General features: G+C 46.5%; 1 protein-coding gene across 4 annotated transcripts in view; it reads left to right on the top strand.

The window, feature by feature from the left end:
• LOC135914407 (kelch-like protein 10) overlaps nt 1-11,189 on the top strand; it is a 39,625-nt gene extending 28,436 nt beyond the window's left edge. Inside the window, exons 11-13 of one of the 4 annotated variants that reach the window (XM_070528963.1) lie at nt 6,743-6,862; nt 8,514-8,626; nt 11,066-11,189. In XM_070528963.1, coding sequence (XP_070385064.1) covers nt 6,743-6,862; nt 8,514-8,626; nt 11,066-11,167 — 335 coding nt within the window. In that variant the 3' untranslated portion in view covers nt 11,168-11,189. Of the gene's footprint in view, nt 1-6,742; nt 6,863-8,513; nt 8,658-11,065 lie in introns of all 4 variants that reach the window. The other 3 variants (XM_070528965.1, XM_070528964.1, XM_070528966.1) reach the window with 3 other exon arrangements.
• Nucleotides 11,190-13,807: the final 2,618 nt, after the last annotated feature.

Raw genomic sequence — 13,807 nt, 5'->3', positions numbered from 1 at the left:
GTGAGTTCGCGGGCACGCGAGGTTGCGTGCGATAACGTGATTACGAAATTTTTAGGATTCAGCGCAGTCCTTTTGATAAAATTTCAGTCTCGATCATGATAGCGCCTCAGGAGAGCAACTCTCTGCCTTTTGTGGTTACTTACTAGCCTTCTTTAGATAGACTAGCTTTGTTTGCCACATTTGTTCGTGTTCCTCGTTGGCGGTCGCCCGGTGGATTTGCGATACAGAGGCACCAATGAAAAGCGTGCGTGCTCTCCCGAAACCGTGTTACGCGGTGCGTTCTTCGTCGAGCGACCGCATCATAGGTAATTGAGACGTATGTGCTAATTCGCGTGAGCTTTAAAGTGTGCGAAGCTTAAGATGCGGCGGTGGAGCACTCGCAAAGAAAACGTGCGGTCGCCCGCCCGTTCCCTGGCTGGTTTAGTCGTCGTTCGTGCTTAGTTGTTTGCTCGTTCGTTTGCACGCTCGTTTAGTCGTTTGCTCGCTCGTTAGTTCGCGCGCTCATATAGTCGTTCGCTTGCTCGTCTATGCTACTATTAGTTTCTGCAGTCACTATGGCTTATTGAGACGCGCCTGCTGTAGGACTCTTAGGCTGGTGCGTTTATTTACGCAATGAGACAATAAATGGTGCACACGGACTTGTGACTGCAAAGGCAAATCTGTAATGCATCTATGTGAAAATAAACTTTTAACTTGCAACTCGAATGCCGTTTCATATCATTTTAACCTATGGATAAAACCATTTCACTTGCCGCAATTTCGGCCGCGTCATGGCGGGGGGATTCTTTCCGCGATCATGACTTCACTAATAAAGTCATATCTCGCAAATGTTACTTCGAAGGGAGTGCAAGCGTCCTCAATGCATGCACCTCAGTGCAACTCGGTTCGCGACAAGTACGTCACTTAGTAAACGGACGAACCAACGCACGATGAAGTGTTATTCGTGATAAGTCATTAGCCTCAAAAAATTACTGAAGGCCACAGTAGTCTTGTTTGAGACTGGGTCAAGCATTGTTATCGCGCTCCCGCTTCGCGCACGAATGCTAAAAACTCATTTTATTTTCTTGTGTACGCACGGTCCCGACTCGATGATCGGCCGCGGTATTTCTGTCGGCGTTGAGACACGAGAGACATAATAGAACCAGCGCCCACCTAAGAGGCCTTGCGCGCGCTTAGATTGGCAAGCACGCACGTTGGCGGCACTGTACTTGTAATACACTTTCGAGCCTCCAGAGCAGTGATCTCCGTCAGCCTTTGTACGTCATAGCTGATACGCGCCGCGAATTCACATGGTAAGGGCGGCGCGGATTCTTTAGGCTGAGGGCTTGCTGGAAGCCAAGAGGTTGTCATTCGATGGTAAACGTGTTATTTACAACCATTCGCAACAATATCTTGCGACACGCCCTTGACAAATGTTGCGTACCTAATTGTAGGGCACGCGATACATTCGCAGTCGTCAACGCACAGCGTTAACACTCCGTCAGATACTTTTTTAAAAAATAGTTATCAAAAAATGAAACAAAAGCTGCCGTTACCGAATTTGTATAAGCATCCGACTAAAGATTCTATGCTGTACACGAAGTTACGCGGAGCTGGAAAGCCAACGTGAACGCCTAAAGAGCACTGCCTTGCTATGCGTGCATTCACTCTGCGAAAGGTCGTCTGCTGAGCTCGAGCAAGTAGGCGGTGCCATGGTCGAGGAGGGAGCGTGAAAGAGAGGAGAAACGAGGAGCAGTGAAGGCGGAGGAGGAGAGTGGCACTACTTTACGAAGTTTCAGGGGCTTTAGCATTGGGGCTGTGCGCGGTCCGGTTTTATTCTTATCGTCGCGAAAGAGTACAGCTTACTAATAATGTGGAAAATACGCGGGTTATTGTGTTTGTAGGGTGGGCTTAATCAGAGCCCTTTAATACTTTTTCACTGGTCACGAAATTACACCGTCATGCTTTGAGAGCTTAGTACTCTGTCAACCGCCGCCGCGCGGTGGTGCCACCGGTCGTTATGGGGGGGGGGGGGGGTGCGCTCGGTAAGCAGCGCAGCAGCTGACTGGGCGTGGTGTTGTCGATGCGTCTGAACGCGCTTTCTGCATTCTACCATGTGCGAAGTTCGAATGGGACTCGACGAATTATACCGAATGCTTGCTGTGTACCGCGCAGTCGCTACGACTACAGAAGGATGGACTAAATTGTGGTCGTTCGCTTTGCCCAGTGACTCTGAATGGCGCGAGAAGTGGAAATGGGCTATACGGCGGCAACAAACTTTTATTTCGACTTTCGAAACGTTCACGTGTGCAAAAGGCAAAGGAAATACATCAGGGCGCACTCACAGCGTTAGGTGCGGAGTGGCGCCAGCGGTCATAATCATTTGAAACCGAAACTGGTTTCCGAAACAGCATATCACAGTCGACACCTCGACCGTTGCAAGTTGAAATTGAAATCGCAAGTTGAACACAGCAGCCTGGTGCTTTTAGAACATATTATTTTTAGAGCGCAGCTCTTTGGCGTCCGTTCCTGGGTTTCGCGTCGTCGTCGGCGTTGTCGGCCTCGTAACCAGCTCCGCCCCCCTTCGCTGGAGTGGGAGACGAAGGACGCGAGCCGCGAATGGCGGAGACCAATGAGAGCGGCCCCTTCAGTGACGTGCGCGCGCGATGCTGGTGTCATGCGGACCCTCCTTACGGCTCGATGCGCACTCGTGTCTGGTCTCAGCCGATCCGCTCGTTTCGTACTATCGTCTGCTCGCGCCACAGCTCTCGCCCGCGCCTGTTTGCTTCTGTTGGGTCGGTCTCGTTCGCGCTTGTTTTGGTTGTTATTTCGACAACAAACGGTTATAAATATCCCTCGAGGCCAGCGCACCTTCCACAACTTAATGCGGTGGGTGTAAGACTCGTACCAAGTCGAACATATATCAGTCTATTTCTCCGACCACAAAGCTTCCTTCATGACTGTTAAGAACTGTTAGTGGAGTCTTTGTTAAAGGAATACGTGTGAAAAATAAAAAAAATTATGTGATAGCGCATACATGTGTTGCTCGATTTCTTTGCCTTAATCTATCGAAAAGGTGAAACAGCTTATTTGCTGCGCTCAAATTTCGCATTAGGAAGTAACGTAATCGTCGGTAATTTTTTCTTGTGTGTGTGTGTGTGTGTGTGTGTGTGTGTGTGTGTGTGTGCGCGCGTGCGTGCGTGCGTGCGTGCGTGTGTGTGGGTGTGTGTGTGTGTTTGTGTGTGTGTAAAACTCGGATCGAGATACCTTTGTCTCCCACTCTGTGCTGAGAGCAGCAAAGGTAGTGCAATACGTCGCGATCCTACTGGAGCACAGGCACGTACCCAGGGGGGGGGGGCCCGGGGGGGCCCGGGCCCCCCCCGAAATCAAGTGGCATAACCCCCCCTCCCCCACCCACCCACGCCACCACTCCTCACACATTCCTAAAGCGCCGCCAGATTAATGTTGAGACTTGGCAGCTGCTCATCGGTCAGCCTTATGCTGCCTTTTTCACTCCTTTTAGATGGCGGTAGTTATCGGCCTCTCTTTAATGTGAAGGACAGTTTTCTCATAGATTCCGCACCCGCGCGATTAACTCGAGATGCGCTCAGTGGTCACCATCTATTCAACCGTCACGCGCATAGCTGTTGCTTTTGTTAGTTCAACCTTCTTTGTTTAGGTTGATCCTGGGACCAGGAGAAGGATGCGGCTGTTACTCAGCTGATCTGTACTCTCATGGAACGAGTTGCGGCCGGAGAAAACACCAATTGCGTTTAACTTTTCCCTTTGCTTCATTATTTCCTTGAGTTACGGCTCGCCGCGACGCTGGCAGATGCCCGGAACCACAGACACGTGATATGGGTTAGATAAGGTGGGAAATAAAATGATGTGAAAGAGCGTCCATCATGAAACCCTGCAATAACCCTTAAACCCATAAGCAAGATGGCTGTCGCCAGTTACCTCGTCTGTTTTTCCTTAGTTGTATAGCACTTTTCGTGCAAAATTGGAAACCGGAAACAAAAATCGCAAGGAGCTGAGAAATTAAGCGATCTACTAAGGGAAAGAGCCAACGCAACAACCAAACTGCAAGCAAAAGCGAATAATAAAAATGTTAACCATTGTTTATGAGAATATTTATGGATCGACATCTTTTTATTTAAAAAGGAAGTAGAGAAAACGCCGCCGGAAGTGGAGAATAATTACTTGCTTTGAATGACGCTTCTACAGTTATCGGTCGAACCGCCTCACGTAGCCACTTCTCTGCTGTGCTTATGTGGGTGTTTTTCTAACCTTTCGCGGTGAGCGCAGTACGTCTAGAATCGCAGTCCTGCGCTCTATGCGGTTGTATGGGACTGGCGGCCGCACAGCATTACGCAATTCGTGGAACTGTCAAAACTGATCCACAAGGCGAATATAACTGATATTCGAAACTATAACCTGTGAAAGACTCAAGAAGCCGTAAAAAAATGAACGCAGCCTGAAATCAGTAAAAAAGAAACCTGGCATAGGACAAACCATGATGTATGCACTAAAAGAAAAGAGGGATAATATCATAAGCATTCTCGAAGACACAGTAAAAGCAGCGGAAACATTCTAAGCTGACCTGTATACAGTACCCAGAGGAGTCACGATACCTCACTCAGAAACAGTAGTGAACAGGATACAGACACTCTCCTATAACTGGCGATGAGGTCAGAAGGGCGCTGCAAGACATGAAACGATGAAGAGCGGGAGGAGAAGGTGGAATAACAGTCCATTTAATCGAAGATGGAGGAGACATAATGCTTAGAAAACTGGCGGCTCTTTATACGAAGTGTATATCGACTGCAAGGGTCCCAGAAAACTGGACGAATGCAGACATTATACTAATCCACAAAAAAGGAGACGTTAAAGAAATGAAAAATTATAGGACCATTACCTTGCTCCCAGTATTATATAAGACATTTACCAAAATAATCTCCAATATAATAAGGGCAACACTGGATTTTGTCAACCAAGGGAAATGGCTGGCTTCAGGAAGAGATACCTTACAATGGATCACATCCATGTCATCAATCAGGTTATCGCGAAATCTGCAGAGTACAATAAGCCTCTCTATGTGGCTTATATAGATTACGAAAATGCATTTGATTCAGTAGAGATACCAGCAGTCTAGAGGCACTACGTAATCAAGGAATACAGAACGCTTACGTAAAAATCTTGAAAAATATTGCTACATGCGTGTGGTATTTGTTTGTTTGAACGAGGTGCGTGGGCGCCATCACTCCAGAAAACAGGAGGAAGAACGAACTGGGCTCGCGCTGTGAATCTAACCGGTCAGCGCTGCAACTGTTGTTGTAAACATAATCTGTAAATAGTTTCTCGTCTTACTGGCTCGTCCTTCGCGTAAGAATATATACAGAGGTTCTACAGCTACCTTAATTCTACACAAGAAACGCAGGGAGATAGCTATAGGGAAATGGGTCACACAGGGAGACGCAATTTCTCCAAAGCTATTCACTGCCTGCTTAGAAGAAGTCAAGCTATTAAACTGGGAAGGCTTAGGAGTAAAGATCGACGGCAAATATCTCAGCAACCTTCGGTTTGCCGATGACATTGTTCTATTCAACAACAATGCAGACGAGTTACACCAAATGATTGGAGACCTTCACAGAGAGAGTGTAAGAGTGGGGTTGAATATTAATATGCAGAAGATGACGATAATGATAAATAGCCGTGCAAAGGAACAAGAGATCAGGATCGCCAGTCGGCCACTAGAGACTGTGAAGGAGTACGTTTGCCTAGGTCAATTAATCACAGGGAACCCGGATCATGAGAACGAAATTCACAGAAGAATAAAAATAGGTTGGATCGCATACTGCAGACATTGCCAGCTCCTGACTGGAAGCTTACCATTATTATTGAAAAGTAAGGTGTGCAATCAGTGCATTTTGCCCGTGCTGACATATGGGGCAGAGACTTGAGAATGAGTTAAGGACCGCGCAAAGGGCGATCGAACGAAGATTGCTAGGCATAACGTTAAGAGACAGAAAGAGAGCGGTTTGGATCAGAGAGCGAACGGGTATAGATGATATTCTAGTTGACATCAAGAGGACAAAATGTAGCTGGGCAGGTAATGTAATGCGCCGGTTAGATAACCGTTGGACCATTAGGGTTACAGAATGGATACCAAGAGGAGGAAAGCGCAATCGAGGACGACAAAACACTAAGTGGAGCGATGAAATTAGGAAATTCGCGGGCGCTAGTTGGAATCGGTTGGCGCAGGACAGGGGTAAATGGAGATCGCAGGGAGAGGCCTTCGTCCTGCAGTGGACATAAAACAGGATGATGATGATGATGATGATGATGATGATGATGATGATGATGATGATGCTGATGCTGATGGAGGTGGTGGCCCCCCCCCCCCCCCGAAAAAAAATCCTGGGTACGTGCCTGCTGGAGCAAGTCTGTGGCGATGCTCCGACGCGAAGTTGGGTAGCGAGGTCATTGCAAGCACGGCGCAGCTGCTTCCAAAGGCATCTTGTCGCGCGATGGTTGCTGCTTCGAGCTTAGCTGTGACGCCATCTCACAGTGCATGGGACTTGCATGGTTGTCTGTGTCTTTAAGCTGCGTAAGTGGAAGCTCTCAACACTCTATATAGCATGATTGTATATATATATATATATATATATATATATATATATATATATATATATATGCCCATTCGCACTTCGATTTCAATAAAGGCTCGCCTGTGCGACTTTTATCCTTCTCTGTTTTCCAGTGGTGATGCTGGACGTTAGGAGAGCTCGCTTCGCCGATCTCCCCAACATGCCGGTAGCGAAGTGCAACTTTGCCGCAGTCGTTCTCGAAGGCCAGATATACACCATCGGAGGATATAGCGGTAAGACCATGGGTGTGGATCTGCTTGACATCGTGTCCAGCGTTGCCAAACATTTCTTCCTTTTTCGAGAATATTTCAAAAGACCGCTTCAGATACAGCGAAGGAAGTGCCTCCCATGTGAGTGTTAAATGGTCCTTAGCATGTCCTGTAAAAACGGAACAACCACATTAGCTATGTCATTGCGTAGAACCCTGCTCAGCATGACCTGCAACGTCGCTTCGATGCATTTCGTTCTCGTTTTTCATATTCTTATCCACTTCCCTCTGCAATACAGTTTGTTGCGTTTGAAATAATTAGATCAGCAAGGACATGACGCAATGAAAAGCGCAAGTAATGAGACGGTTTGTCAAAATTAGTATGTGATTGCCGGTTGGTACATTTTTTACGCGATACAGCACTGCTGATGCACTTCGAGAAATGTGTGCGCGTGCGTATACCTTTCCTGCTCGACAGCTGGCTTTTTCTGCAGCCAGAGGCCGGGCTTGTGCCAGAGAAGCCTCTGTGCGTGTGTTAAGTGGAGACGTTGGCATGGCAACGAGAACCGTTGTTATATATATACAATAAACAAGCAAATTCGCATGGGTATGAAGTGAGCGCGGCAACTCGCTTGTAGGAACGGGAACTCTCGACTACTGCGCTCTCTTCTGACTGGTTGGCTGAGACAGAAAGTGAGATAGATAGATAGATAGATAGATAGATAGATAGATAGATAGATAGATAGATAGATAGATAGATAGATAGATAGATAGATAGATAGATAGATAGATAGATAGATAGATAGATAGATAGATATATAGATAGATAGATAGATAGATAGATAGATAGATAGATAGATAGATAGATAGCCACTTGCAACTGGATTAGAGTTCGCAAATTTCTATTTTGGCGAAATGAAGTTGATTCGAAATGACGCGTATGTACCTACAGCCGGTATATACGCTTGCTCACGACGAGATTCCAGTGCAGACGGAACGGACACGCGAAAGACGTAGTAACACTGGTAAAACTGCCTCTACAGCTTTGGCCAGTATTGTGTCGTCTACTACTTCACTGCTCACCGTGGTGGTCTAGATAGCGGCTGTCTGCGGCCGCTGTCATCATTATGAACAAGCGAGCAAACGCCGATCAGACGGCGCTCAATGGCGGGCGCTGTCACGTGACCAAATATGGCAGCGCCAGTGGTTATGGTGTTGCGAACTGTCTATAGGTAGCAATGGACCGGCGGACACAGCAGAACACCTTTCCAGTTATTAAGTGGTGTTGGGTTAAAACGAGGGCTCGCCACTGTGTCAACCTTGTAGTTTTTAGGTTCAACTTGGAGTCACTCACACAAGTATTAGCATCGGATGCTGAACAAGCCACTGTCCTGGTTCTCGTTCTCAAGTGACTGACACGATTAATTGATTGAGGGAGGGAGTGCTTGATCGATTGGATCCATTGATTTCAGCGCGTCGCTCGAAATTTGGTGGAGTGCATTATTTGCAGTGTTTGCCGAGAAGTCACATTTCTGAACAGCCCCCTCAATTCGGTGTCATATTAAGTGTTAAGAAAACTTTCACATATTAAGCTTAAGGAGTCTTTCCCGGGCAGGACATTTTTTTTTTGCTTCGGCGGATCTCTGGTATTATCACTCTTCTTTATCTCTTCACAGGATATGGGACCGTAAAGACGGTGGAGTGTTACGACATCGAAGCCCGGACCTGGCACTCGGTTACCGAGCTCAGCATGAGCTGCAGCGCAGCCGCCGCTTACGTCGTTCGCGATGTAGGCAACGTTGGTCGGTGTCATTAGCATCGTGAGCATAATCATCATCATCCAAATTATGCCCAATGTGCCATCGGCAGTAACTTTAAGGAACGTGAACAGCTAAGCATAGGATTGCGGCTCTTAGAAAAAATTACCGGTTCACGCTATTTATGCGTTACCTTTCGTCACGTTGGCGTGACGAAAATGCTCTGGAATCGCAAATAGTTCTGATCCAACGCACATATGCCAATCTGCATGTGAATCGAAGCTTTTGTAAACTGCTTTTTTTATGCTCCAAGACTGCACCGCGTTCTACAGCGTAGCGGTTACGTGCCTGGTGGGCAAGCTGGCAAGACGCGGAGACGCCCCACCAATCAATCCACACTACTGTAGATTACACTGTCTTTGGGTAGGGCGCATCTATCTATCTATCTATCTATCTATCTATCTATCTATCTATCTATCTATCTATCTATCTATCTATCTATCTATCTATCTATCTATCTATCTATCTATCTATCTATCTATCTATCTATCTATCTATCTATCTATCTATCTATCTATCTATCTATCTATCTATCTATCTATCTATCTATCTATCTATCTATCTATCTATCTATCTATCTATCTATCTATCTATCTATCTATCTATCTATCTATCTATCTATCTATCTATCTATCTATCTATCTATCTATCTATCTGTCTGTCTGTCTGTCTGTCTGTCTGTCTGTCTGTCTGTCTGTCTGTCTGTCTGTCTGTCTGTCTGTCTGTCTGTCTGTCTGTCTGTCTGTCTGTCTGTGTCTGTCTGTCTGTCTGTCTGTCTGTGTTCTGTTCTGTCCTGTATGCCTGTCTGACTTGTTCTGTATGCATGTTTGTCCTGTCATGTTCAGTCTGTTTTGTACGCATGTCTGTCGTGTTCAGTCTGTTTTGTACCGACCACGGCAGCCGCACTTCGATGGGAGCGAAATGCGAAAACACCCGTGTGCTTAGATTTAGGTGCACGTTAAAGAGCTCCAGGTGGTCGAAATTTCCGGAGCCCTCCACTACGGCGTGTCTCATAATCAGAAAGTGGTTTTGGCGCGTAAAACCACAGAATCTAAAATCTGTTTTGTATGCGTTTCTGTCCTGTTCAGTGTGTTTTGTACGTCTGTCCCATATGTCTTTCTGTCCTGTCGAGCCTGTTCCGTATGTCTGTCTGTCCTGCTGAGTTTGTTTCGTAGGTCTGTCTGTCCCGTTGAATCTGTTTCGTATGTCACTCTTCCCTGTTGTCTGTTTCGTATGTATCTCTGTCCTGTTGAGTATGTTTCGTATGTCTCTCTGTCCTGTTGAGTCTGCTTCGTATGTCTCTCTGTCCTGTTGAGTATGTTTCGTATGTATCTGTCCTGGGGTGCGATCGGAGATGGTTGTTCGGCGCGTTCGTTCGGTTGCCGGCGCGCGCGATTGGCCTACTCCGCGCCGACGTGGCCACCCGCGGGGCGCCGCCCCGTTTTTGGTGACGTCAAAATGACGACACGCTCCTGTCAATCATCCACCCACCGAGCATTTCGTCCGAACGCGACGGGAGTTGAGAAGTTTGGAGCGATCATACGGCTTCGCATGACGCGTCTGGTGGATTGGATTGGATCCAACAGGCGGCCTTTTCGGCTGCGGAATGGCACGTTTGAATCCGATCCATAGTTTAATTCTAGAAAATGGCGCTTCCGTTGGAAACTTAGGTTGTTGCTCTGGCGTTTCTAGAGGAAGGAGGAGAGCGGGTGGCTGTGCGAAACGCGTTTGAAGAAATGACAGAAAGTGAATTCCGGCGTCGTTTTTCTTTCTCGAAACAAATAATTCGTTGGTTGTACAGAGAAATCGACAACATCATCGGTGCCAGCGAGCCACTAGGATGTTATCGCTGACTCTTGAAAAGTGCGCCACTCTTCCCGTCGTTTGTTTTTCTTTTTCCTTCTCTATGTGCGCAACACCACCTAGGGACGACGCAAAGAACCTAATAGGTTTAAATTGCAGTAGTCACACGTACTGCTATTTGAAAACGTGTTTGGGCTTGAGAAGAAAAAATACATTTTTTTAGACAAAGATTTCATTCAATTGGAAGACGAGAAACATTTGGCTTTGTAGTATACTGTTTGCAAGCAGACGACAAACGACGGAGGTAAACTTCCGGGGAGGTAACCGCTTCCTGATTGGCTGCTCTCTCCGCCCCGCTGTCACAAATTTTGCATACTGCAACTTTGTGACGTTGCAGCAACTGAAAAGAACGCGTATCGAACAAAATATCTCCGATCGCGCCCCTGGTGAGTATGTTTCGTATGTCTCTCTGTCCTGTTGAGTCTGTTCCGTGTGCCTGACTGTCCGGTTCACTGTGTTTCGTATGCCTATGTGACCTGTTCTATGTCTGTCTTGTCTGTTTCATAACATTTCCAACTGTTTTTTTCTTCTCTCATTTCTCTATCTAGAGTCATGGATATGAGCCAGCCACGTCATGCTCACCGGCGCGACGTATCTGCGGCCACCCGTCGGGTCTCCCGATTCAAATTGAAAAGCGTTTTGCTTCATAATATTTATATGTTTAATGCTCTTCCTTCATTTTTCTTCTCACCAACGTAATCCGTGTTTTCCTGTATGAATTACAAGCCGACGTGTTATGTGTAGCACGCCGTCCCGTCCCTTAGATTCAACGGTCACAGACTAACCAACCACCCATTGCAGGATTGAGTTGTCACAAAGGTCCTTCTCGCGTTTCTCGAATAGTTAATTTGCCTTGTTCCAGGTGACGAGGCTTGCCAAAAGATGGAAAGTCGCGCTAGAAGACGACGCGGCTTCTCACTGCGTTTTTTGTGGTATCGATGGCGTCACTGGGCGCGTCAGATACAGCAAGCAGCACATATAGACAAAGCGGGTAGCTTAAAGATAACGATGCACTTTTGTATGACGAGTCATAGACCAAAGACAGCGGTGCACTTTTGTACGACGAGTCATAGACCAAATACAACGGTGCACTTTTGTATGACAAGTCATAGACCAAAGACAACGATGCACTTTTGTATGACGGGCCACGTATGACGAGTCGAAAATATCATGAATTCAGCTGTATAGGTTCTATATACGAGGTCTGTCGCAAAAGATTGTGCAGTATTTAACAAAAATATTTCAGAAACTTTCGGATGCATCAACGTGTTCACCTGCAGAAAACTCACATTCGACACAGCACGCTGGTTGCACCTTTTCTTCCATCGCTAGAAGCACCATTGCAACTCTTCTGTTAAGCGCTTCAGCAGCGATGTTTTGAAATGCCGCCCTGAAGCACACGTTTTTAAAGACTCTTAATCTATCGATCATACTGAGGGTGTTTCAGACAGCGATGAAATTTCGTGTCAATTGCGAGCACTATCAATACAAAGCTCGCGGGGGTATATCATCGTGGTGCCGAATCTGGCACTCTCGTTTCAACAGATTCGGTCGCACGCGACGCTCATGACGTTTAGACGCTTCAGGACCACTAAAGGCCGAACCACACGACGGACCGAATTGCTCTTTTGGACCGCGGTCCGCGAATCACGTGATAGGACCGCCGTTGGCCCGCGCAAGACCGCGGCCCTCGCGGTCCAACAAATCGCCGAGGCTTTTCCCGCTGCAGTTTTGGCGGTGGACCGCATGCAAACCGCAGCGATTTTGGCGTAGCCAATGAATGTTGTCCGGCAACAGAGTGTCTTCAGCCAAATCCAATCTAGTTTTCGGCTCAACAAAGGCCAGTCAAGCCAGTCGTTTCATGCCCGCCGTTCCGCCTACACGTGCGTGCAGCAAATATATTTTTTTAAACACAGTGTCCTCTTGCAGTGACGAGGAGGTTTTTTTCATTTTGTATCGCTCGTTGAGCAGTTCCCGGCTTTGTGGGGCTCGAGCCGGAATGATAACAATGATAACACTCTGGCCGAGAGTGTAGCTGGTTGGTGTGCTCTGCCGTCTGCTATGGCGGTCCGCCGAGTGGATGTGCTCTGCGCCGGACCGGACCGCGGCGGGCCGTGACGTCGCATCACGTGACCGATCGGCACGCAGACTTGGTCCGTCATGTGGATCGGCTTTAAGCAGAAGGCTGCATTGACAGTTTGTCCTTCAGATAAAAATTCATGGCGCATCAATTGAGTGACAGTAAAGAGAAAAAATAGTAAGTAAGCTATCGATCAACGTGACTTTGATTCTTGTTTTGTTCTAGCGCACTTAATCATTTATTTTGACCTTCGCTCATTTTTTTTTCACTTGCATGCTCTGTGGCTTCAGCTGTATATCACATTCGTAAATGCACGTCTCATGACGACCCTCTGCAAGAACTTGCTTAGGAATCGGACAACTTCCACACCATCTTGGCGGAACGCTTGTGAACTTCAAAAGCTAATTTTCTATACTGCAAGTCGCTTTGCGATACCATAGCAGGTGGACATGTGATTGTGTGATGTATGGTTTATACAATGAAGAATAAAGCGTGTACATATTTGAATGAATGAATGAATGAATGAATGAATGAATGAATGAATGAATGAATGAATGAATGAATGAATGAATGAATGCTTTATTCAGACAATACATTGTCTGGGATGTAGGGGCTAAAGGCAGATGCAGCTGCCTGACAAAGGCCCCCCTACCCGTACATTGCTCAGGGGGTGGAACATCATGAAAATACAGTGCAAAAATGTAGAAACAAGAAACGAACAAAATGTATGCGTCAAGCAATCAAGTATACAAAGAAGTAAAATTGTTACGCTTTATACATAACATGCCATCAGTAATGCGCGGGAACAAGGGAATATTTCAACAAGCAAATAATACTGATCAAAGCTACAAAACATTATATAGCAAATAGGAGAAAGAAATGTAAGAAAAAATGACCAAAATTAAAAGAAAAGTGATCGAGACTGCAAGGACAGCTAAGTACCAATCATTATAACTATGACTGGGCCCAAGTATTACTAATGAGAAATACCAAATAGCATATTCAAGGCACTTGTAAAACTTCAGTCAGAGTCCGGTAGACGGACGAGCCTGCAAAACCGAGTACTTCTGCTATAATTCTCGCAGTCGTTCGGCGGTCATTTGTTCTTGTGTGCAAACGCTGGCTCATGCCCACTATATGCGGAGGCCTGGCCAAGAAGCAGGCGGTTTCACGTGTTTTTATTAGAATTATAATACGGATAAAATTTGCT

This window comes from Dermacentor albipictus, unplaced genomic scaffold (assembly GCF_038994185.2).
Source record: "Dermacentor albipictus isolate Rhodes 1998 colony unplaced genomic scaffold, USDA_Dalb.pri_finalv2 scaffold_16, whole genome shotgun sequence".
Taxonomy (NCBI): domain Eukaryota; kingdom Metazoa; phylum Arthropoda; class Arachnida; order Ixodida; family Ixodidae; genus Dermacentor; species Dermacentor albipictus.
Note: the sequence above shows the minus strand (reverse complement) of the source record. Positions and strands in the feature narration are given on the sequence as shown.